The 27,344-nt window shown below is 39.0% G+C and overlaps 1 protein-coding gene across 7 annotated transcripts in view; it reads left to right on the forward strand.

The window, feature by feature from the left end:
- Positions 1-27,344, forward strand: part of FRMD5 (FERM domain containing 5) — a 320,737-nt gene that overhangs the window by 69,007 nt on the left and 224,386 nt on the right. For 3 of the 7 annotated variants that reach the window (XM_044933417.2, XM_044933418.2, XM_044933415.2), the window contains exon 2: positions 26,036-26,107. The exons of the other annotated variants lie outside the window; for them this stretch is intronic. In XM_044933417.2, the coding sequence (XP_044789352.1) occupies positions 26,036-26,107 (72 nt within the window). The remainder of the gene's footprint in view (positions 1-26,035; positions 26,108-27,344) is intronic. 7 annotated transcript variants of the gene reach the window in all.

The following is a 27,344-nucleotide window of genomic DNA, read 5'->3' on the forward strand; positions in this document are numbered from 1 at the left end:
TCTGCTGCTGCGTCGCATCAGTCGTGTCCGACTCTGCGCGACCCCATAGATGGCAGCCCACCAGGCTCCCTCATCCCTGGGATTCTCCAGGCAGAACACTGGAGTAGGTTGCCATTTCCTTCTCCAATGCGTGAAAGTGAAAAGTGAAAGGGAAGTTGCTCAGTTGTGTCCGACTCTTAGCAACCCCATGGACTGCAGCCTACCAGGCTCCTCTGTCCATGGGATTTTCCAGGCAAAAGTACTGGAGTGGGGTGCCATTGCCTTCTCCGAACCCTTATCTAATTGGCCTTTTTGCAACATATGACACAGCTAACCATTTCTTCTTTGATGCTTTCCCCTAAATCAGTTTAAACATTTCTCTTTTTCTGTTCATCCTTTTCTACTTCTCTGAGTTATTTTTTTTTTTTTTTTTTTTTGCAAGTTCTTTTTACTTTCTACATGTTGGAGATTCACAGAGGTCTGTACTTGAATTTCTGTTTCTCAGTCTTTATTTTCTTCCTGGGTAATCTTCCCCTTGGCCTCAGTTTCCACTACCACTTAAGACACTGATGACTACCTGACCTGTAAGTTGATTGAGTTCAGGTTGTGTTCCTAAGCACAAGACGTGTATGCTCAAACTCAACATGTCCAAATTGAACTCATCATCATACCTTCAAGATCTACTGCACTGACATTATCACTGTTTTGAGAGAACATCTTTATTGTCCATCTAGTTACCTAAGCCAAATGTATAACTTATCCTATAATCCTTCTGTCTCACTTAGGCATCAGCCTGTTATCACATTCTGTGTTTCTTCTTCAAATCTCTCTCAAACTTGGCCCATCCACCGTACCCTCTTTGCTACTGTCTCATTTCAGGTCTTCATCATTCATGCCTGAAGTTCAGTAGCCTCTTACCTCGGCTCCTTGCCTCTAGACAGCTGTTTCCTAATTAACCTATACAGTGATTCCAGAGAGATCTTCCTAAAACTCAGTATGCTAATGTCATTCTTCTGCTTGGCAGTCCTTTAATGGTTTTATTATTATCAGAATAAAGCACAGACTCCTTAGCATGACCCATAGGTCCCTTAATGGTTGGAGTCTTCCATACCTGTCCACATTGTGTCCTGGCCCATTGTGTCCTGTGCTCCAGCCATATTGAATTATCTGTACATCTCTTGACTATTCCTACTTGTGTCTGCACATTCTGTTCCCTGGAGATATGCTTCCTCCTCTTTACTTACTCACATCCTTTGAGAAGCTCACTCATTCAATCAGTATTTTTTTTTTACTACCTGTTGTGTGCTAGGCATGTTTCAGATGTCAGAGATAGTAATGAATAAAACAGACCAGAATCTCTGCCCTCATGGAGCTTCACATTCTGGTAGAACTAGAACTGGGTTGGGTGTCTTTGTCCTTTCACAATGTCTTATCCTTTAAAAAAAAAAAAGAAACCAACTTTTTCTTAAATTCAGTATGAAGTAGAGGAAGTTAGCCTCTGTGATTCTGGCATATCTATCCAGGGCCTTTCTTCTCATATCCTCCCCGGGAGACAGCATCACTGCTAATGCATAAATTGCCCTCTCTCTCATCCATTATCAAAACCTGTTCTCATGAAAGGAACGGACACTTACTCCTTTTATAGAGGGTAAAAAAGAGAGTTTAAGTACCATCCCTCCCAGGAATATTCCATTCCAAGAAGGCCAGAGAAACATACTTGCATCAAATTGCTTAAAATCAAGTTTAAATTTTGGAGCAATCTGCATCTTTCAATACTGTTAAAACTGAAAAAAAAAAAAAAAAAAAAAAAAGGAAAAAGGCATCCTGAAATGGAACCAGTTAGGTTAAGATGTAATCACTCTGAGTCTGAAGTCAGTGGCCTTCAGTTTTTAACATTGTGACTTATTTCATGAGAACCTTGAGCCCATTCATACTGCTTCTTTATTCCTAGTTGTCAGCTAGGGACAAAAATACTGTTTACTTTCTTTTCTTGGATCTTGGGAAGGTTGGTAAGCCATTGGGGAGGAGAAGTGCCATATAAATCTAATAAATGATAATAAATCAACAATAATAATTTAGAACTATTTTTAGAGGACAGGCTCTGTACACAGTTCTCTGTAACACCTTTGTGTATCCCATTGGGTATCTGATTGATTCTGAGCTTGTGACTGCCTAGTTTATGAAGATTTTATGCTTGGGGTTTGGGTTTGAATTCGATTTTGAATAAGAGAAATAAATAAGCTGATAAATGGAGGTAAGAATTCGGTAAAGTGAAAAATAAAAGGGTAGAAACAGAAGAAAAGAGAGGTTTTGGGGAAAGTTAGTATGGGGAGTGGCAAGAAAGTGATTGAATATGAAGATAAGATATTGTAGAAATTGTAAATGAAGCACCTATGATAAAATAATAAAGAATATGAAGCAAAGTTGGCCTTGCAGTGGTCAGAGGAGGAGACCATCAACATGTTTTGGATTTTTCAGAGCTTCAGAAAGACACCTCCCTCTGCTTTACAGTATATTTTCCATTTACTAGGCCGAACATTCTTTTAAATATGTCTTTGGCCTTGGGCAATGCAAATATATGTAGAAAGAAAAAAACTTAGGCTCTTTGTTGACTAACTTGGTCTACCTTGAAATCTGGCTTAGGGTAGACCTTGCTCCAGAGTTATGTACTATTAATAATATGGAGTTACCTGGGACCTATTAAAGAAGTCTTCATAATTGTTTCTTTAATTTTTTCCTCATAGTTTTATTCTAAATCACAAGTGGAGAACTACTAGAATATATGAAGCCTCCTCAGTCACTAACCGTAGCAAGTTTCATTGATCTTTGAGATATTTGTTTCTGCAAAGAACAGTGACAAAAAAAATTGAAATGGAATCCATTATTTATTCCTTCTCTAATTCCTCAAAGCAGACCATTAAAGCTGTGTGCGCATTTGAAGAAGAAGGTAGAAGACATATTAGTGATTGAAAACTGCTGGTATATTTAGAAATGTCTTTTAATTTTAATGTTTGTGACATAAGTGTCTTGGGCAAGAAGTCCAAATAGCTGCTAGAACTCCTGACTGTACCTACATCATTTTCCTTTTCATCTGTCCTGGCCACGCCAAGTCCCTCATCTTCATGAAATAGGCACTGCTGGACCATCTCTGCGGAGTTGCATACATGGAAGCACAGTCCAGCAACCAGGAGGAATTAAAAAGGGATCTCAGTCTTGACTTGCTTCTCTCAAGGAATATGAAATAAAAATCTAGTTATGTTTCTTGCAATCCCCTTTATTCTTTTCTCCAGATCTTTTACCTCAGGGCTGCTCGGACATCCCTCCCTTACTAAAAGACTGAGCTATTTCTCAACCTGATTCTTTTTGTTTTCAGGGAGTCTCTACACTCTTTATTAGATAGGCAGACTTAGTCTTTGTAGCATCTTTAATTATTTTTCTCCATTCCTTGTCCATTATATTACATTCTGTACATTCATTACATTGTCCACAGCAAAGATAAATCCAGAAACTAACAGAATAGGCAGAAATGGTTCCCTGTTTCCTCTCCAGTTTCTGCCCTTCTCTATTCATTCTTGTGATTCTGAATCACAGTAAGTCCTGGCAAAGTGGGCAGTACAAAACAGAACTTTCCTTAGATGGCTGTGAAAGGGGTGAGGGGCAAGTTGAATGGATGGAGACAAAATGCGTTTTGTCATCTCCTCCTTCTCCGAGGAGTGCGTTCGCACTTTAATAAATCTTGTCGTGGTTATATAAGTTGCTTTGAGGATCCAGGAATTCTATTTTCTGGGTCCAAGGGAGGAAGGATGCAGACAGAAGAGAGCAGTAACCAGCAACAGGGGAACTGGGAGCATAAAGGAGATAATGCTAGCTTGTTGTCCCTTTCTCCCACCCTGTTCGGTTGCAGGAACAGGTTCCTGCTTTAACCCTTTAGCTGGTTAATGGAAGTCTGTTATGCTGGCAGCATCGCATCTAACGACACATTCAGATCCTCTGGCTGGTAAGCTTCATAGTCAGGGTGCAGGCTCTGCCAGTTATCAAGAAAAAATAAATATATATTGAAATATTCTTCCATATTCCCAAATAAATCATCTTTCCTTCTCTTCTTTATCCCCATCACTTCCCCTGGTGAGCACATATATTAGCATGTCACATATTGAAGAAGGCAGATACAAGTGAAGGGAGAGGACCTGAACTGGCAACAAGTAGCCTAGACTTCAATGATCATATTAGCTGCTTTGATCAGTCATCTTATTAGCATAATCCAGAGAAGGAAAGACCTTGTCTTCCTGTACCTGGTGTACTTTTTCATCATGATGATTGCCTCAGAACCTCTATCTGCTCCTTACTCAATTGACTCTAAGTTTGAAGCCCCCTGAAACTGCACCTACCTACCTTCACAGCAGTTTTTTTTTTTTTCCTGCAAGTGTTTAGAACTCAGCTTTCCTCTGATCTTGTTTCTCTGATCTGAGTCCACCTGCTTCCTATCCTTTAAGAAAGCCTCAAAATTTGTGATCTGCTTAGCACTCTTCCTTGCTTTCACTGGAATTCTAAATTCATTCTTTTAAAGTATTTTCTTTCATCTCATTGGCTTTAGAATAGAAAGGGGTTTAGTTTTGATGTGTGTAAGGTCTGTTATCTCAATCCTGTCTTAGTTTTTATTATTTTACATATATTTCCATGGCTTTGCTTAGTGTTACCCTCTATGTGTGATTGACTGAAAACATTATTAAAAATGTGAACGTTATTTATAGTTTTCTTTGCTAGAAAGGAACACATTTCCGGCTCAAGTATATTAAAAAGTATAGAATATGTTAAGTTGATTTTGTAAACCAGTCCTAGATTTAAAAGAATAAAGTGCAGCATGACATAAATGTCTGAGTAGGGCAAATGACTACTGTTTTCATGGAGATAAAAGTTGATGTTGATAACAAACTGTCTTCCTGATTTAAAGATTTTACAAATTTATTTTTATTTGGCTGTGCTGAGTCTTTGTTACTGTGTGGGCTTTTTCTCTAGTTGTGGCTAGTAGGGGCCACTCTCAAGTTGCAGAAGCAGGGACTACTCTCTGGTTGCAGTGTGCAAGTTTCTCGCCACCGTGGATTCTCTTGTTGCCAGTCATGGACACTAGGGCTTCCATAGTTGCATCTTACGGGCTCGAGAGCACAGGAGTGATGCATGGGCTTAATTGCCCCATGGCATGTGGAATCCTCCTGGATCAAGGATCAAGCCTGCATCTCCTGCATGGGCAGGCGAACTCTCCACCACTAAGCCACCCGGTGTTAGGATAGATCTGTTTATGGGAAGAATACATTTCATTTGTATAATTTGGCTTATGTCCTACCATTTTGTGCTTTTAAACATTATAACATAAGCATTTTTCAAAGTTGCAAGGCAGGATTCAAAGTGGCAGACGCCAGGCCAAATCCAGGTTGTAATGTTTGTTTGACTCTCATAATATTGGCTCACTCAGTGTTTTCTGTGTTTTTTTTTTTTTTAGATTGAATTAATTGTCAATGTGTGAATGTCAAAATATTTCAGAGAGATTTTGACTTCCAAGATTTGGCAGCATTGGATCCTCCTTTCCCCATGGCAGTGAACGAGGGGCAGTGCCGGCTGCCCTTGTTAGCTACGAGTTCACCGTAGTCTTCATCATTCTCTGTTTCTCTTAAATCAGTCTGCTTCTATTTTTATCCTTTCTTTCCTGGTCCTGTGGGCATTTGAGCTTGTGACCCCTGCTCTATGTATCTTTGTAACCATTGTTTTAAATTATTATGAAATATCTGTAGAGTGAGTATTCTACAATTGTCAGTTTCTTTTCTTTTTTTTAAAGTGTATATAATTCTATGATTTTCAACTTAGTAAATGTATTTTTTCCGTGTTGGCATTATACCCTAGAAGCAAAAGTACGGATTCAGAAAAATGAAAACAGTTATATGGCTCTTGATAAATACAGAAAAGTGAAAGTGAAGTCGCTCAGTCGTGTCCGACTCTTAGCGGCCCCGTGGACTACAGCCCAACAGGCCCTCCGTCCATGGGATTTTCCAGGCAAGAATACTGGAGTGGGGTGCCATTGCCTTCTCTGTTAACAGCAGCAAGGCATATTATATTTACTTGGAGCTGGTATACTTGGTGACAGCCTTAGTGCCCTCGGACATGGCGTGCTTGGCCAGCTCCCCAGGTAGCAGCAAGTGCACGGCGGTCTGGATCTCCCTGGATGTGATAGTCGAACGCTTGTTGTAATGCGCCAGGCGTAATGCCTCGCCAGCAATGCGCTCGAAAATACACAAGGACCTCCTCAATAAAGTTAGTTAAAGTTGAAATTAGAAAGAGGAGCCAACAGAGAAGGCAAGAGAAAGGCTGGCTTCTCACCCACCGTGTCCTGGTGGGCGTCACATCAGTTTTAATTCCAGTTTCTACTTTTATTGATCCAGTTAGTAACCAAAAGATAGCTTGGTGAACATAGAATCAGAGTAAAGGACTGCAAGTAGTTTTTATTTATTTATTTAATTTTTATTTTATATGGGATTATATAGTTGACTTACAATGTTTTGTTAGTTACAGATGTACAGCAAAGTGGTTCATTTATACATACACATATATCCATTCTTTTTCAGATTCTTTTCCCATGTGGGTTATTACAGAATATTCAGTAGAGTTCCCCATACTTTGCTGTCAGTTCAGTTCACTCCCTCAGTCGTGTCTGACTCTTTGTGACCCCATGAATCGCAGCACGCCAGGCCTCCCTGTCCATCACCAACTCCCGGAGTTCACTCAGACTCACGTCCATCGAGTCGGTGATGCCATCCAGCCATCTCATCCTCTGGCGTCCCCTTCTCCTCCTGCCCCCAATCCCTCCCAGCATCAGAGTCTTTTCCAATGAGTCAACTCTTTGCACGAGGTGGCCAAAGTACTGGAGTGTCAGCTTTAGCATCATTCCTTCTAAAGAAATCCCAGGACTGATCTCCTTCAGAATGGACTGGTTGGATCTCCTTGCAGTCCAAAGGACTCTCAAGAGTCTTCTCCAACACCACAGTTCAAAAGCATCAATTCTTCAGCGCTCAGCCTTCTTCACAGTCCAACTCTCACATCCATACATGACCACTGGAAAAACCATAGCCGTGACTAGACAGACCTTTGTTGGCAAAGTAATGTCTCTGCTTTTCAGTATGCTATCTAGGTTGGTCAGTTTATATCTAGTAACGTGTATTTGCTAATCCTAAACTCCTAATTTATCACCCTCTCTACCTTTCTCTCCCCTTTGGTAACCAATAGGTTTGTTTTGAAAGTATGTGTTGTCTCCAAGTAGTCTTGAAAGCACATTACTTTATATTTCAGTGGAAACTGACATGTTAAAATTGCTTTATAATATAGAACATCTGTCTCTCAATCATAATGGCCTGCTGAGTCAGTATCCATTTCCCTTAGTCAAGTCAGGGTAAATACTGCCATATTCTTCTTCGTAACACCTCTGTCACCTTTCTAGAAAATCGACTTATACTGCCATCTTCTTTTTAAAACAATTTATTTGGTCTTAGTTGTATCATGGCTTCTCAGGTGGCTCATGATAAAGAAAAAGAATCTGCCTGCCAAGCTGGAGATGTGGGTTCGACCCCTGGGTCGGGAAGATCCTTTGGAGAAAGAAATGGCAACCCACTGTGGTATTTCTTGCCTGGAAAATCCCAAGGTCAGAGGAGCCCGGCAGGCTGTAGTCCGTGGGGTCGCAAAGAGTCAGACGCCACTTAACAACTAAACAACAACAGCAGCAGTTGTGGAATGTGGGATCTTTAGTTGTGGCCTGGGGAATCTACTTTCCTAACCAGGGATCGAACTCGAGGCTCCTGCGCTGGAAGCACAGAGTCCTAGCCACTGGACCACCAAGAAGGTCCCTGCCGTCTTCTTTTGACACATTCTTTCTTCATACAAATTTCAATAACATTAGGTTACAACTTTATTTTAAATAAATCGTTTCTGCTGAGCTACCTAATCATCTCATTGGACTTGGAGTAGAGAGGGCCCAAATGGCGTTTTTATGGTGGATGACTTTTACACAGGACTGATGCCATCTGTTTATGTTTACCCTTTCTAGATTTGTGTTCAGTTTTCATCTTCCAAGCTCTGTGTGATCTTTGTTCGTATGTGCTGATTAAACCAGCATTTGTTTAATACTTCAGAGTCCCCCCAATATAGTTCACGTATATTATTTTATCCTTTTCAGTCCCTGTGTCAGTCCTCAGAGTATGATGATCCCCATTTTTGAAAATGAAGAAGTTGATGATTAGAACATGTAAGTGACTTGCTTAAGGTCAAAAAACTAGTATGCAATAGAGTTGGGAATTACACCATGATTATACAGTCCATGGAATTCTCCAGCCCAGAATACTGGAGTGGGTAGCCATTCCCTTCTCCAGGGGATCTTCACAACCCAGGGATTGAACCCATGTCTCACGCATTGTAGGTGGATTCTTTACCAGCTGAGCCGCCAGGAAGGCCCAAGAATACTGGAGTGGGTAGCCAATCCCTTCTCCAGCATATCTTTCCGACCCAGAGATCGAACTGGGGTCTCCTGAATTGCAGGTGGATTCTTGACCAGCTGAGCTACCGGGGAAGCCCTACACCATGATTATCTCATTTCAAGTCCTTGTTTCCAAAATAAGCAGTAGTCTGGAGGCCAGAAGATCAAGTAGAATCAGACGGTGACCTCAGTGATTCAGAAACTATAAGGAGCTGTGATCCTAACGTGCAGATTGTTCATTTGAAGGTCCTTTGTGCTCCTGTGGTGACAGCAGGCGTCTCTGGATTGAATATAAGTGGTACCGAACTCGACACGAGGGTGTCTCAGGGAGGCAGCTGCAATCTGTTGGTGAGAGTCTTGCATATTAGGCACCTCTGGTCCTGTCAGAGCAGCTGCAGGATGAAAGCTGAAGAGACATTTTTTACAGAATCATTTCTGCAAAGACCCTCTTTTCATCTGGCTAGACACAAAGATAGTCACGAGTAGAGCTTCACTTGTCCCTGAAGCATTTTTATTTTAAAAGATGATTTAGAGATAAGACAGAAGGGGCAAATCAGAAAGGATGGGATGGTAGATGGGGGATTCTTTACTCATTAAAATTTTTTTCAAGATACTGAGAAGATTGAGTTATGAATTTTAAAACAATGAGCAATAAGCCTACTATAAGAATGCCTATATTCCCTTTAGGCTTTTTATTCTCTTAAAATTATTTCTAAAATTATTGAAAGATTTTTGTATAAAACTAATTTTATTATGAGTTCATTCTAATTCCTGTTCACTTAAGATAGTCATTATAGCAAAACCTTTAAATATAAAAGTGATATATATTTCTGTCTCCAGGGCCCTCTGGCATTTTTGTGTGAAAAGGGAGGAAGAAGTATTCAACAAATCATTTTTATGGCATTTGGATTTCCAAGTTGGTGAATATATTTCCTAGTTTATTATTACACCCTAAATGGCTGAGAATGGGGGGAGCACTGAAGTAGCATCTATTTCTTTTGTAGAGATTAGAAACAAGATGCTTGTTTTATTTTTTCAACATGTTAGAATGAGTGATTAAGAATAACTAAATATTTTATTAGAGTTGAAATAAAGTTGGAATCTAGCTCCTGTAGGCCTAGTGACCTTGAGATTTACAGAGAAGCTTAAACTGTATGTCTTTATTGATTGGTATGTATTTGAAATCTTTGAAATGTATAGCTGAATTAGTTTATTTTCAGCACATATATATAAATCATAATTAGAATTACTAGTCTACTACTCATCTCTACTGCAGTGAGATCATCATCATAATCTTTGCTGAAACCTTTATAGGGACGGAAAATTTGTTGTCCATGAAGTCTGAAATGATTACTAGCTTTGTATATACTTTAGCTTTAGTAAAAATTTGAGACTGCCTTCAAACTTGTGGAACTTTTTGACATGCAAGTTATTTTAAGGGAAAAACCTTCAAATAATCTGCAAATGTTACCGAATGCATTTCCAGATGATACTAGGACAAATAGACATGTCTTCGTAAATAAGCAGTGTCCTGTGGACATTAAAAATTCTTTATATTTTTAGATCTAGAGATCTTATTTTTAATAGTCTTTTAGTCTTAGGATTACCATCATGAAAGAATACACACTCAGTATCTCAAGGATACTGCTAGCAGCTGGATCAAAATATTCATAGGGACTTTGTTTATAGATAAGATGAAACCTGAAGATCAAGAGAAAAAAAACTGATCAAGCCCTTGCAGGAACAATTTATCACTCTGCAATACCTTTGGCAATTTCTGAAAATGCATGCTGGCAGGAAGTTTTTTAATTACCAAAACCATCAGATCATTTGCTTGGTTCTTTTAGAGTCAGTGAAATATATGAGTGGGTAATGGAGTCTGTCCAAGAAAAAATGAGCTAAGCACTGTGCCTGGCACTGTCTCTGTTGCAGATGGAAGGCCAGATGAGCAGGGACAGTCAGTTGCCAATCATCAGGCTTATATATAGAAACACATGTATGTGCTACATATATATGTGTGTGTGTGTGTGTGTGTGTGTGTGTATGTTTGCATGCATCCTCAGTCATGTCCTATTCTTTGCAACCCCACAGACTGTAGCCTGCCAGTCTCCTCTGCCTGTGGTATTTCCCAGGCAAGAATATTGGAATGGATTGCCATTTCCTTTTCCAGGAGATCTTCCCAACCCAGGGCTTGAACCTGCATCTCCTGCATTGGCAGGCAGACTGTCTACCACTGAGCCACCAGGGAAGCCCATATATGAAAGTTAAGAAAGAAAAAATATTATGTAGTGCATAAGAAGACCTTATATTTGCAGTGGGTTGCATTCCTGGAAAAGGCATTTTAAGTGGAAATGATTTTTTATTTTAATTGAGTTTTCTTTTTACGTAACATTATTATAAGGGTTATATGCTTGATTAGAGGAGGCATACCTGAGTCTTTATAGAATTGGCTATAACTGTAATACTTAATCAGCTATTAATAATAGAAAACTGTAATAATGATGGCCAATCACTTTTCAAAGATAACACATTTTCTCATTTAATTTCTCACATTGTTATCTTCATTTTGCAAATGAGCAGACTGAAGTTTGGAGAGGTTCAATGATCTGAGGAAGACCATAGGGCCAGGAAGCACTACAGCATGGCTTCATTAAAGGGATTAGGAAATGCTTACTCCTTGAGAGTTTCAGAGAGAGGTATAAGGAGCAATGAAAAAAACTGAGGCTAGATGGATTATAATGGAAAAGGAGAAATGGTCTGTGCTTTTGCTGGTTTGAAAGCAATAATGGGATGTCTTTCCCAGAGGGTTGTATAGTGATTTACTTAGCAGAACGGCAGTAAATTGAGGACTGTCTGTACTGTAGTTCCTTGGACTGCAAGGAGATCCAACCAGTCCATTCTGGAGGAGATCAGCCCTGGGGGTTCTTTGGAAGGACTGATGCTGAAGCTGAAACTCCAGTACTTTGGCCACCTCATGCGAAGAGTTGACTCATTGGAAAAAACTCTGACGCTGGGAGGGATTGGGGGCAGGAGGAGAAGGGGACGACAGAGGATGAGATGGCTGGATGGCATCACCAACTTGATGGACTTGAGTTTAAGTGAACTCCGGGAGATGGTGATGGACAGGGAGGCCTGGCGTGCTGCAATTCATGGGGTTGCAAAGAGTCAGACATAACTGAGCAACTGAACTGTACTGTGCTGTAGCTGTGAAATATATGAAATTCTTAGAAACATAAGTAACATGAAAGAATTTGCTTTGCCTGGATAATAATAGTAGCAACTTAAAAAATAGCTTGGGGCATCATAATGAATAAATACCTGCTTATTATTGCAATAGGATGTGTACTCCATGGTACAGATTTGCTCTTGGTGCATGATGACATTTGGTATATCTGTAAAATAGATTAGAAGAGCAAAGGTAATTATAAAGTGTCTATGAGCTGTTCATAACCAGAGTATTCAAGAATAAGATGGGACAGACATATAGATGGGTCTAGTATGTAGAAAACTAGAAAGAGTGTTGCTCTCATACCACCAACCAAAAAAGTCAGATAATATACAAAACCATAATTTTTCTTGAACCTATTAGAGAGCTGAGGTTGTGAGCAATCAACTAGTCTAAAATCTAGGGATATACAGGTACCTCCAAGGAGAGATAGGATGCAAGCACTGGCTTACCTGTGGGAGAGCATGGGAAGAGGATGGGACCACCACAGAAGGGAATAAGAACTCAGCTATAAATTTTGACAAGTTTGAAGGTGGAGTGTGGGCCAGGATGAGCATATAGAACACCTAAAAGTTGCAGACACAAAGGGTGTTTGTGCCTACTTACAGTTCACATCAGGATCTTCTTTTGTATATTCTTTGGAAAGTTTGGGAGCAGGGGTGGCAGACCAGAGAAATACTGCCTCAGTTCTGCAGGACTGGGGAGGGGGGCAGCTGCTGCTGTGAAAAAGATACAAAACCCGACTCATACCCTTCTCTAAGAAGAAGAAGAAAAAAAAAAGCCTTCATCTGTTTGTCCCAGTGGACAGGTAGAAACCCACTGTGGTTGGGGAAAAAGCAAATAAAATACCTTGTAACTGTGAGGGAATAAGGGGGAGCCATCTGGGACCCAGACCATTAAAAGTCTTCTACATGATATATTCAATACAAAAAATTATGAAATACACAAAAAGGCAAGAAAAATAAAAAACAGCCCACTTTCAAGAGACAAAACAATCTAGAAAGATGGTAACAATAACCCTGTGTACGAGACAGCAAAAGAGACACTGATGTATAGAACAGTCTTATGGACTCTGTGAGAGAGGGAGAGGGTGGGAAGATTTGGGAGGATGGCATTGAAACATGTAAAATATCATGTATGAAACGAGTTGCCAGTCCAGGTTCGATGCACGATACTGGATGCTTGGGGCTGGTGCACTGGGACGGGACGACCCAGAGGGATGGAATGGGGAGGGAGGAGGGAGGGGGGTTCGGGATGGGGAACACATGTATACCTGTGGCAGATTCATTTTGATATTTGGCAAAACTAATACAGTTATGTAAAGTTTAAAAATAAAATTAAAAAAAAAAAAAAAGAAAAAAGAAAATACCCAAAGTATCACACTGCTGAAGGACAGCTAATGAACTACCAAAGGATTGCCACAAACGATGAAAGATGCACACTCATTCAATAAGGGAGGAAAGACAGTTAATACTATGAACTTTGACCAAGTGATCTATGATGAATCATGAACTAAATCCTCTTAACATTTTTTTTTCTTTTTAAAAAGCAAAACAATAATATCACATCAAAGAAAGGGAGAAAAGCATAGCAGAGGCAGACCAGCTGGAGTATTCTCCAAGGAACATACCCAAGCGTTCTGAAAAACTGACAATACAAAAAGAGATGACCTTAAACATCTTTAAAATAAGTCTCTCTGAAAAGCACTGAAACATGTATATTATCATATGTGAAACAGATCGCCAGTCCAGGTTCAATGCATGAGACAGGGTGCTTAGGGCTGGTGCACTGGGATGACCCTGAGGGATGGGATGGGAAGGGAGGTGGGAGAGGGGTCCAGGATGGGGGACACATGTACACCCGTGGCTGATTCATGTCAATGTATGGCCAAAACCACCACAATATTGTAATTAGCCGCCAATTAAAAAAATAAAAAAAATAAAAAAAAAAAGAGACAAAACAATCAACAGAACAAGACTTAGAAATGACCTAGATGTTTTATTAATTATACAGGGAATTTAAAATAACTGTGATTGATAAGTTAAAGGATCTCGTGGAAAAGATGGACAATATACATGAGTAAATCAGGAGTTTCAGCACAGAGGTGGAAGCTCTAAGAAAGAATCAAATGGCAATAGTAAACATTAAAAACACAGTCATAGTAATGAACGCCTTTCATGATCTCATCAGTAGACTTTCCATAGCTGAGGAAAGAATCAGTGAACTTGAAGATGATCAACAGAAATTACTCAAAAACAGAAAGAGAAGAAAGAATAGGGAAAAAACACCCCAAAACAGAACAGAGCATGCAAGAGCTCAAGGACAATATCACATGGTCTAACATTTTAATATGCCATATAATTGGAATTCCAGAAGAAAAAGACAAAGAATGGGCAGAAGAAATATTAGAAGACATACAGTTGAGAGTTTCCCCAAAATAATGAAATGGAGGATGTTAAACCATGGCTCCAAAAAGCTCAGAGAATCCCAAGTAGGATAAATGCCAAACAGAATACACCCATCCTAGCTAGACATCATATTCAAATTTCTGAAAACCAAAGATGAAGTGAAAATCTTGAAGGCAGCCAAAGAAAAAAGGCACATTATATGCAGAAGCAGAGATATTAATTAGAGCAGACTTCTAGTCAGAAACTTGGCAAGCCAGAAGACGATGAATGACATCTTTAAAACGCTGAGAGAAAAAAAAAAGAAAAACTGACACAGGAAACAAAAAGGATATTAAATAATAAAGGGTCAGTCCTCTAGGAAGAAAGAAAAATTGTTTATGCCCCTAATGTCAGAACACCTAAATCTGTAAAGCAAACATTGACAGAACTGAAGAGAGAAATAGACAACCATATAATAACAGTGGAGGACTTCAGTATTCTGCTTTCAATAATGGATAGAATATTCAGATAGAAAATCAGTAAGGAAACATTAGATTTGGATTGCAATGGAAATAAGGTCATATGCAGAACCTTCCATCCAACAGCAGCAGAATATTCATTCTTCCCAAGTGCATGCAGAACTTTCTTCAGGATAGACAGCATATTAGGTTATAAATCAAGTCTTCAAATAGGATTGAAATCATACCAAGTATTTATTCTAATCAAATGGAATAAAACTAGAATTCAGTAGCAGAATAAAAATTTGAAAATTCACAAATATGTGTAAATTAAAGAACATACTCTTGAACAACCAGTGGGTGAAGAAAAAAAGAAAATTAGAAAATACCCAGCACAAATGAAAACAAAACACAACATACCAATAAGAAGGAAGTTTGTGATACATGCCTACATTAAAAAAAGAAAATCTCAAACAACACAACTTTATACTTTTTAGAGCTAGACAGATTCTTAGACTCCTTAGACTTTAGGACAGACTAAACTCAAAGTTAGCAGAAGGAAGAAAATAACACAGATTAGAGCAGAAACAAATGAAATAGAAAACAGACAATAGAAAAAAAAATCAATGAAACCAAGAGTTGGTTTAAAATAAACTGACAAACTCTCAGCTAGACTAGCTAAGAAAAATGCAGAGAACAGTAAATAATGTCCAAAATGAAAGAAGAGGCATTACAATTATGCCACAGAAATAAAAGATAAGAGATTACTATGAAAAATTACATGCCAAAAAACTAGATAACTTATAACAATTGGATGAATTCCTAGAAACATGCAACCTCTCAAGACTAAACATGAAGAAATAGAAAGTCTGAACAAACCTGTAACTAGTGTGGAGGTTGAATCAGGAATCCAAAACCTCCCAACAAAGAAAAGCCCAGGATCAGATGCCTTCACTGGTGAATTCTACCAAATATTTAAAGAAGAATAAATGCCAAGCCTTCTCAAATTCTTCCAAAAAATTGAAGAGGCGAGAATAGTTCCACACTCATCTTGGAAATAAGGTCATATACAGAACATTCCATCCAGTAGCAGAAGAATATACATTTTTCTCAAGAGCACATAGAACTTTCTCCAGGACAGATCACATGTTAGGTTACAATCATAAGAAAAGAAAACCAAAAGCCAGTATCCCTGATGAATATTGGTGGAAAAGTCCTCGACAAAATACCAGCAAACTAAATCCAACGGTATGTTAAAAGGATCCCATAGCATGAACAAATGGGATTTATCCCTGCAGTGTGAAGATGATTCAACATGCAAAAATCAGTTAATGTAATGCAGTATATTAACAGAATACAGGATAAAAACCGTATGAGCATCTCAATAGATGCAGGAAAAGCATTTAATAAAATTCAACACCCTTATGCAGATACAACACAAAATGGATTAAAGTCTTCAACTTAAGACCTGAAACTATAAATAAACTCTTGGAAGAAAAACAGGAGACAAGTTTCATGAGGTTGGTCTCGGCAATGATTTCACGGCTATGACACCAAGAGCACAGATAGCAAAAGCAAAAATAAACAAGTGGAACTATATCAAACTAAAAAAAAAAACTTCTACACAGCAAAAGAAACAACATAGTGAAAAGGAAACCTATGGAATGGTAGGAAATATTTGCAAATCATATATCTAATAAGAGCTTAATTTCCAAAATATGTAAGAAACTGCAACAACTCAGTAGCAGAAAAAAAAAAACAAAACACCTAATAACCCAATTAAAAATTAGTTAAGGATTTAAATAGACATTGCTCCAAAGAAGACATGCAAATGGCTAATAGATACATTTAAAAAATGTAAACCATCACTAATCATCAGAGAGATGCAAATCAAAACCATAATAAGATGTCAGGATGGCTATTATAAAAAGAGCAGCAGAAGACAAGTGTTGATGAGATTGTGAAGAATTTGGAACCCTTGTGCAGTGTTGGTAGGAATGCAAAATGGTGCAATCACTATGGAAAACAGTATGGAGATTCTTTGAAAAATTAAAAATAGACCTACTATATGATTCAGCAGTCCCACTTCTGGATATTTATTCATAAGAATTGAAATCAGGATCTCAAAGAGATGCTGGCACTCTTGTGTTCATTACAGCACTATTTCCAATAGCTGTGACTTGGGAATAATCTGAATACGCATCAACAGAGAAGTGTAAATGGTTAAAGAGAATGTATCCTATACATCCAGTGGATTACTGTGTGTGTATGTGCTCAGTCTCTCAGCAGTGTCCAACTGTTTTTAACCCCATGGACTGTAACCTGCCAGGCTCCTCTGTCCATAGAATTTTCCAGGCAAGAACACTGTAGTGGGTTGCCATTTCCTACCCCAGAGGATCTTCCCAACCCAGGGATTGAACCCGCCGTCTCTTGCGTCTCCTGTATTGGCTGGTGAGTTCTTTGTCACTGCGCCACTTGGGAAGACCATAATGGATTATTATTCATACTTTAAAAAGAAGGAAATTCTGCAATATTAACAACATGGATGAATCTTAAGGACATTATGTTGAGTGAAATAAGCTAGCAACAGACAAATACTGCATGATTCCTCTTAAATGATATATCTAAAATAACAAAATTTGTAGAAACAAAAAGTGGAATGATGGGTGCCAGAGGCTAGGGAAAGGAGAATTGGGGAGTTACGAATCAATGGGTATATAGTCTTGCATAAGCAAGATTAGTAAGTTCTAGAGATCTTCTGGACAACATTGTACCTATAATCAATACTATATTGTGCACTTAAAAATTTAAGAAGGTAGATCTCATGTTGAGTGTTCTTACCACAGTTAAAATTTAAAGGAAAAACTGGTAACTTTTTAAATGTGTATTTTACCACAGTTTAAGAAAAAAGGAGAAATCAACATTTTTGCAGGATGAAAAGAATGAAAAAAATTAGTGACAGCAATACTTCATGGTTAATGAGATTAAATAAGGTTCAAGCCATATCTTCAGTATTGAGAAATTAAAATTACTCAAGGAGCATACTTATTAAAGATAATAAATTACAGGATTAACAATATCAAAATTAAGAATAGTGAAAGTTAAAGTGTTGGTCGCTCAGTCATGTCTGATTCTTTGTGACCCCATGGACCATAGCCCACCAGCTTCCTCTAGTAACTAACATTTATTTAGTGTATGTTATGAACCAGACACTGTGATGAATGCATTCGCAAACTTTTTTGTAGTGGACAGTAAATATTTTTGGCTTTGCAGGTCACATGCAATTTCTTTTGCATATTACTCTTTGGTTTTTGTTTGATTTTGTTTTGTTTTTGCATACTTTTTAAAATGTAAAAACTATTCTTAGCCTGAGGACTACACAAAAACAGTCTGCAGGCTGAATTTGGCCTGAGTCTGTATTTGGCCTGCGTCTGGCCTTGACCTTGAGTGTTTGACCTCTGCACATAAGACTGCTTAACAAAATTCAAACCAGTTGTATGTCCCTGAAAAGTTTGTATAAAAGACCAAAAGCAAAATGTAAGTTGAAAATTAATTGTCCTACTTCCATGGCTTTTGTTGCTGTAGAAAGGATAATATCACAGTGTTAATGAAATAGCAGTATAACCAAGTCCGTATTACTTTCCAGTCCTGGCCTTCATGTAGCATATTTTAAGAACACTAATTTTTAATACATTTTCAGCATGTAAAAATAACTTCAGCCTTTCTATTTTAAAATCTTCCCATTTTTATGGTCTAATAGGATGTTAAAAATTTTATCAGTTGGATTCCAATCCTGGAGTTTCATCAGAGCTGTCGCTCTTTTCCCCCCCTAACCATAGGACATTTGAACAGCTTTTCTCAACCAGTGATTTCCCCCCCTAACCATAGGACACTTGAACAGCTTTTCTCAGCCAGTGATTTCCCCCCCTAACCATAGGACACTTGAACAGCTTTTCTCAGCCAGTGATTTCCCCCCCTAACCATAGGACATTTGAACAGCTTTTCTCAGCCAGTGACTGTGAGGCAAGAGAGAACAAAGTTCCACAGAGAGGAGTCCTGTAAAAAAGAGCACATGAGGATTGAGAATGACAAAGAAGTGAAAATGGGTGAGATGGAATAGTCAAAATAGTGCATTTCATGCCTAAAAGATCAATTATTATTCAAGCTTTTGTTCAACTTTTGGCCTGCAGCATTGTTCTTGGTTTTGGTTTTGTTTGTGCAGTTACTTATAGCTTCTTTATTATTTCCCCAAAGACTGGTGTTGATGTATTATACTTTATTATTTCTCTTCCTTTTCTTTGCCGCCTTGTCTCCAGTAATTTTCCCTAGCTGTGATAAGGTTGTTTCTTCCTTCCCATCTTACATCTTTTCATTTGCCCCTCACTCCTCTCAAATAGTGTAACTATTATATGAATGAAAATACATTTATAATTTAAAAAACAAAAACTTCACTATACTATAAATAATGGTCTAGGCCCTTGGGGATCCTGAGACCCTTTCAGAGAGTCCTGGGAGTCAGTTATTTTCATAGTAGTGCTAAGAGTTACTTATGTCTTGAATTAATATATGTTTTCCAAGTTTATCAGTTTTAACTTCTAATATGGTAGTTATTTATTGATATTCCATATAAACAAAAGCTTTTAAAATCCTTAATCATTTTTAAGCCGTATAAATGGCTTTAGAAGTATAAATCTGCTAAGAGAGTAGAACATAAGTGTTCTCTCACAAACATTGAAAAAGTAAGGTGGTAGGTGTGGTGTGTTAATTAGATGGGGCATCCTTTCATAATATATGTCTATATCAAATCAACCCTATGTACACTTTAATTAAATAGCTAATAATTTTATATGTTCATTATATTGATATTTCAGTAAAGCCGGAAAAAAAAACCGTCACAGTTTAGTGGAGAAGACAGACTCTTCAAAGAATAAGTATAGTTGGAGGCAGTAAGTACAGATTCACGTATCATGAGGATCCAGAGAGAAGGACACTTAGCTAATTGTGATTATAGTAATGGAGGTAGAAGGGATCAGTGAGAAGTTACAGCCACATCTGCTAAGGCTTCCCAGAGGACTTGACCACTGAACCACTGATTTTAAAAACCAGAACAAGTTAGCTAGGTGGAGGACATGATAAACATTCTCAAAGCAGCAGCAGAAACCAAAGAATGAAGACCAGAGTGCAGTGTGTACAGGTAAACACAGTCAGTCAGTCTTATTGTGTGTCAGGCAGGTCTCAAGGAGGATGGAGAGGTTAGAGAGGTGGCAGCTGGAGGCTAAAGAGACCTTAGCCATTTTTGGCCTTTTAGGATGAAAGGATGTCCTAGAAAGGAAAGGACTTTTAAATTTTTTCAAGCACATATTTGGTTTTAATGCTTTTTTCTATACTTGAAGAGTTTGGTTTATTAATAAGAGCTAATGAGTGTCAGATTAACTTCTAAATATTTCACACATATCAATACTTTGTAGTCATCCTCATTTTACATAAGAGAATGAAAACTCAAAGAGGTTAAGGATGCGTTAATGATATTTAAGTGCAGGCAGCCCTCCTCCAGAACCAGCACTCTTCACCAGAACCAGCACTCTTCACCAGTATGCCATAACACCTCTCATACAAAAGGGAAGGAGAAAGGTCTGAGAGGGGAACAGCTAGTTACAAAACTGTTCTCAAAAATGAAACCTAGCTCTGTGAATGTGCTGGAAAATACTGAAGTGTGCAGTTGAAGGGGTGACATTTCTGGTTGTGTGTGTTATACTTCAGTAAAGGAAGATCCTTATGTTGAGATGCACAGAGCTTTTATAGATAGAACTTAGATAATAAAAGTAAGTCTCTGGCTTATAGTCTGACAATAAAACCCTTCTATTAACATTTGTTGATAGACATTTAACAAATGGGATCTTAATAGGCTTCTGTGAAAATAACCCCTTGGAAGCTTCAGATGTGGGTTATGAAGATATATGTGTAAACTGGGTCATAACCCTTACTTGGCATATGTGGCAGTTCAAAGATTTCTGCAGTGAATGTGTATGAAATAAGCTTCTTCCATATCGTGACTTTGTCTTTCTGTTTACTTTTCTACCAATGACCGTCTAGTGCATTCTCTGCTTTGTGTTGTCTGTATGTGGGTTTATATTTTTGTTTTAAAATCAAGGGCTTAATGTCTTTTAATGTTTGTTTGTATATATTGGTTTCTCATAGGCTCTGTGATACTTGAAACAATAAGCAGAAAAATAACCTTTAGGATACAGTTGTTTTACTCCAAATTGAAAAACACTTTTGCAAGTTTATGGTTTTTCTTTGGAAAGCATTTGAATTTATTTTTCTGTGAAATAAATTTAACCACAACTTTAAAAACACAGTAATGAACTTAATAGGAAGGAATCATGTGGTAAATATTCACCATCCCTTTAGTTCTAATGGGCAGTAATGATGATATATTTTCTTGTTAAAGCTAATGAATATAAAAAATATTTCTAGTTTTTGAAAGGCTAAATTGAGAACAAGGAGTACGTCAAGGCTGTATATTGTCACCCTGTTTATTTAACTTTTATGCAGAGTACATCATGAGAAACGCTGGACTGGAAGAAACACAAGCTGGAATCAAGATTGCTGGGAGAAATATCAATAACCTCAGATATGCAGATGACACCACCCTTATGGTAGAAAGTGAAGAGGAACTAAAAAGCCTCTTGATGAAAGTGAAAGTGGAGAGTGAAAAAGTTGGCTTAAAGCTCAACATTCAGAAAACGAAGATCATGGCATCGGGTTCCATCACTTCATGGGAAATAGATGGGGAAACAGTGGAAACAGTGTCAGACTTTATTTTTCTGGGCTCCAAAATCACTGCAGATGGTGACTGCAGCCATGAAATTAAAAGACGCTTACTCCTTGGAAGGAAAGTTATGACCAACCTAGATAGCATATTGAAAAGCAGAGACATTACTTTGCCAACAAAGGTCCATCTAGTCAAGGCTATGGTTTTTCCTGTGGTCATGTACGGATGTGAGAGTTGGACTGTGAAGAAGGCTGAGCGCCAAAGAATTGATGCTTTTGAACTGTGGTGTTGGAGAAGACTCTTGAGAGTCCCTTGGACTGCAAGGAGATCCAACCAGTCCATTCTGAAGAGATCAGCCCTGGGATTTCTTTGGAAGGAATGATGCTAAAGCTGAAACTCCAGTACTTTGGCCACCTCGTGCGAAGAGTTGACTCATTGGAAAAGACTCTGATGCTGGGAGGGATTGGGGGCAGGAGGAGAAGGGGACGACAGAGGATGAGATGGCTGGATGGCATCACTGACTCGATGGACGTGAGTCTGAGTGAACTCCGGGAGTTGGTGATGGACAGGGAGGCCTGGCGTGCTGCGATTCATGGGTTCGCAAAGAGTCGGACACAACTGAGTGACTGATCTGATATGAGAGCTAAGTAGGATATCCAGGAAAGAAAGAATGACAAGTGATGCATAAATGGTGAACAGATGAACCAATCTTTAAATTCTCAAACTCAGCTCAGCAATAAATGACAAAACATGTTAGCAAATCTGTATCTTTTTGTTTTGTTTTAGCAGCCATTTAAGTCTAACTCTGACAGTTTCTTACAACTAGCACATTTATTGTTTAAGACATTTTGCTTTTCTGAACTTTGAAATAATTTGAGTGATAGGCGGGACTTCCCTGGTTGTCCATTGGCTAAGACTCCACGATTCCAGTGCAGAGGGCCTGGGTTGCATCCCTAGTCAGGGAACCAGATCCCACATACTGCAACTAAGATTTTGCATGTCACAACTAAGAGTTTGCATGCCACAACTAAAGATCCCATGTGCCACACCTAAGACCTGGCACAGCCAAAATAAATATTTTAAAATATTTTTTAAAAATTGAGTGATAGGCTCTTGACTTTTAATAAGGTGCTATTATGAATGTTTTAGCAACATTATTCATAATAGTCAAAAAGTAGAACCAACCCAAATGCCCATCCACTGAGAAACTAGGTAAATGTGGCATATCCATACAATGGAATATTATTTGGCAATAAAAAGAAATATACGTTGCAGCATGGATGAGCATTGAAAACATCATGCTAAGAGAGAAAAGCCAGTCACAGAAGATTGCATACTGTATGACTCCATTTGTATGAAATGTCTGGAATAGGCAAATCATGGAGACAGGAAGTAGATTCAGGAAGTCCATTACTGGTTATCTGGGGCGGAGGCAGGGTGAAGTTGGGAAATCAGTAGTAATGGTGTGGGGCTTCTTTTGGGATGATAAAAATGTTCTAAAACTGATTTTGGCAAAGTTTGCACAATCCTATGTATATAATTACACTTGTTGAATTATATATGCTTTAAACAAGTGAATTAGTATGTAAGTAAAGAGTGTTAGTCACTCATTCATGTTCGACTCTTTGTGACATGATGGACTATGGCCCTCCAGGCTCCTCTGGCCTTGAAATTCTCCAGGCAAGAATACTGAAGTGGGTTGCCATTCTCTTCTCTAGTGGATCTTCCTGACCCAGGAAGATCCTGGGTGGGTCTCCTGCATTGTGGGCAGATTCTTTACCATATGAGCCACCAGGGAAGTGTGAGTTATATCTAAATAAAGTGATTTTGTCTATCTATCCATCTCTCTCTTATCTCAACAGTTAGATTGATCATTTAAAGACTGAAGGGTTTGAAAATGCATGTTGTAAAAGCTAAAAACTATATAGTGCGGAATATGTCTCATCAAAATGATTCCATAAAACTGCTTCATAATTTGAATAGAAATTTTCCCCATAGAAGGTTAAAAGCCCCTATATTGTGTGGTCATTTTATTAATATTTAATTCCTGTTTTTTTTTTTTCTCCTTCTGGAGAAACTTTGAACCCTGGCAGGTCTGTATTGATCCAGCAAGGTCTCAGAGACTTGCACTGTTGCGGCCGCGGATACCTGACCTGGCTTTGCTCCCAAAGCTATATTTAGTTTGGGCAAATGACATGTGGACAAGGTAGCCAATCTGTTGGCTACAAGGAGGTTTTTCTTTGATTGACCATATGTGTCTTCTTGTCCTAGCCAGGTCTCTCTTTCTTGGATAACAGAAGGAAAACCTTCCAACCACATCTGCTGGAATTCTTTTCTATCCCTCTTTAGTTTCCCAGGGTATGAGGGTAGGCCTAAGTTTTGTTCCAAAGTCATCATCTCCTTTTATCCATTTCCCTTCTTCATTCTTTTTAAGGCTCCTAAGCCTCACACCAAAAGATTGTGACTGGTGAGCTGTTCTGACTTGTTCAATCTTTCAGGCACACACAGCGGACAGCTGGGAACCCAGCCAAGCTCTGTGTCTTGTTGCTTGTCTAAGTGATCCCCAAGTGAGTCAGTGAGCCCCTAAGTCCATGGCTAACCATCCATTTGATTAGTGGGGTGGGTAGATTGGACTGGAAAACCTTCTGAACTCGTACAAAGTTACCTTTGGATTCTTTTGTGTCTGCAAGACAGAATGGAAGATTGCTTGGGAATTTCTGGCAAGTCTCTTATCTTCAAACAAACACGCAAATAAATAAAAACTACATTTCATTTCAAGCGAGGTCAATTTCTTCCTTTCCTTTTCCTATCAAAGAGTAGTCTTCATTTTCTTACCCTGATTTATCCATGGCTCTTTCAATTGAGCTTTCATTTCTATTGATTTGCCAGATTTGCTTACTGGAAATAACACTCTTATAAACTGAGGACCTCCTTTAAGCTCAAATCCCAGTCTGTGTTCTACTTAACATTAGTAATAATGCTCCAGACCGCTCTCTCCTTCTCAGAACTCGCTCTTCCTTTGACTGGAACTCAACTGATGCTTAGTGAATTCAACCTTTTCTTACACTAAAGCACCAAGACTTACTTCTTTCAACTGATCCATCTTTGTGTCTTGCTATGAACTCTCATCCCCTAATTAGAATATTCTCTTAAGGCTCTACATATGGGTGCATGACCAACTGCGTCTTGTATATATCTAGACCTCGTGGTCCAGAGTACTGGGTATGTCCAACAGGTTAAAGATACCTGCAAATAATGGGTATTGGTAGTAAGTTAACCTTAAAAATGCACTCCAGGGACTTCCCTGGCAGTCCAGTTGTTAAGACCATCACTTTCCAGTGCAGAGGCTGAGGGCTTGATCCCTGGTCAGGGAGCTGTGATCTCACATACCTCCCAGCCAAAAAACCAAAACACACAACAGAAGCAATATTGTCACAAATTCAATACAGACTTTAAAACATGCACTCCAGTATATATAGCAGGTGCAAGCAAGTACTGTTTGACTCCACTTGTTAGAGGTATATAGAATAGTCAAATTCATGGAGTTGAAAGTACACTGGTAGATGCCAGGGGCTGCGGGTGGGAGCATGGGGAATGAGGACTGTGTGTTTAACGGGGACAGTTCAGCTGAGGAAAGTGAAAATCTCAGGAGATGGATGATGGTGAGAGTTGCACAATGATGCGATACAGTTTTGTGCCACTAAACTGTACAGTTAAAGATGGTTGAAATAGGATGTTTTATATGATGTGACTTTTACCACAGTAAAAAAAAAATTTTTTTTAAGGATAATGGTGCCAAGTGGACTGCTCCTGCCATTGTGTTTGATGTGGCAATCACTAGAAAAATCAATTAACAAGGCTTTTCAACTTGTCAGTATTGTAGAGCCGTTCAGCCCTGTAGTACCTTAAGTCAGGGTTCTCTAGAGAGTGCAAAATAACTAAAGGTAATGGTTTAAAATAGAATTCTGGATTCCCTCCAAACCTGCGACTCATGGTCTCTTGAATGGGGGCCAGGAATTTGAATTAAAAAAAAAACATCCAAATGATTCTAATGCAGTTGTTCCATTTATCACTCTCAGAACCAAGAGTATTACAATCCCCTTTTCTTTAGTTATAAGCTGGGCTTCCCTTATGGCTCAGCTGATAAAGAATCCACCTGCAGTGTGGGAGACCTGGGTTTGATCCCTGGCTTGGGAAGATCCCCTGGAAAAGGGAAAGACTATCTGCTCCAGAACTCCGGCCTGGAGAATTCCATGGACTCTATAGTCGGCTTCCCTTGTGGCTCAGCTGATAAAGAATCCACCTGCAATGTGGGAGACCTGGGCTCGATCCTGGATTGGGAAGATCCCCTGGAGAAGGGAAAGGCTACCTACTCCAGAATTCTGGCCTGGAGAATCCCATGGACTGTATAGTCCAGGGGTTGCAAAAAGTCGGACACGACTGAGTGACTTTCACCTCACTTCACTTAGTTATAGGCTACATCCCTAGGGAATAAGGAAAAACTAATGGTAATTTGTAAAATATGGTATAAATTGCCTAGGACCTGGAATATATCTGTTTCTGAAATAACACAGCATTCATCACCTTACATTTGTTCATCCTCGCCCTGGGAACAAATACATCCGTTACCATTCTTTATAGTGAAGATCTAACAGAAGCAGGCACAGCAGTTCTATCGGTCTATTTCTGCCTTCACAGGAGTTTCAGAATCATCTGTACAAGGCCTGGAATCCAGAGGCACCCACGGGAATTAGCAGCAAGAAATATATAGTAAGTAGGTTAGTTAATGAGGTTATGGTGTTAGTGTTGTTTCACATTGTTTAAGATACTCCACTATGCCTGCGTTTGGGGGGAAACATATATCCTCTAACATTCTGACTTGATATGGTTTGATTTTGTACACTGCCTGCTATCTGCAAGCTTTCTCTTTGCTCCCCCTTTCTGGGGGAAAGTCCCACAGAGTTATATGAATAGCTGCCGGGTCACAAAGCTGGCTTCTGCAACATGGCACTGCAAAGCCTGGAGGGCTAGCTTATTTATAACCACAGGAGCTAGTTCTCTGGTCTAGACCTTTTAGTCCAATAAGTAGGAAGAATCCAGAAAAATCAGAATTCTTTCTGTATGGCACCTTCTTCAGGAGGCAGAATCTCAAGCTCAAAAGTGAGGCTGCCTGTGGCTCCCATCTGTCTTAGGAGATATCAGCTCCTCATTTGCTGTCTCATCGACATGGTTGTCGCTTTCTTTGGTTACTAGAGACCTTGGGTGTGGTGTGAGGTCAGTAAAATTAATAATGTAGGTGGTTTTTAGTTCCGAGGAGCAACTTGTCAACAGCTTGTATTTTTAAAAGTTGTACTAGGAGGAAGTATATTGTGTTCATAGGGGCATGTGCTTCATTATTAGTGACTTTCATGCCTCTGTGAGTGCTCTGATGTACCCTAATTATTTCTAGTACTTTGGATTCCATTTGCTGCTAGGTGACAATGTGGATGTTTGGGATGCAAAATAGTAATAAGGAGGCATCAGATACAGTCAGGGTGACTGGGTTTCAGCTCTAGTGAATAAAATGTAAACTTTTCCCCTCAGTCCTCTATCTTTTCAAATGAGACTTTTGTATATCCTCTGATGTTGAGTTCCTACTGTGGCTAGACTCAGAATTTAGGACGCGTTTCAGAGTGTTAAAGACGCTAAGCCACGAAGAGGCAAAACCAGCAAAAAATTGCTTAATCACAGTAGTTTGGTTAAACTCACACAAGGTTATCCTTTTAAATGTTGTAGAACTCTGTGATTCTTTAGAGAGAATTCAGGGATGTTTAGATGTATGTCTAATGCCAGAGGTAGTCTTACCGCTGCTTTCCTGGCAAGCCAGAGGCCATCCCAGGGCTAGCCTCTTTGTAGTTGTTGCAAGTAGACAACGAAAGACAATGCTTTTGTATCTTGGATACTGGTGAGCCTGGGCAACAAACAGTCCCCATCTCTCCTAAGGGAGTCAGGCTGCCCAGCCAATTTT

This window comes from Bubalus bubalis, chromosome 20, assembly GCF_019923935.1.
Source record: "Bubalus bubalis isolate 160015118507 breed Murrah chromosome 20, NDDB_SH_1, whole genome shotgun sequence".
Lineage (NCBI taxonomy): Eukaryota > Metazoa > Chordata > Mammalia > Artiodactyla > Bovidae > Bubalus > Bubalus bubalis.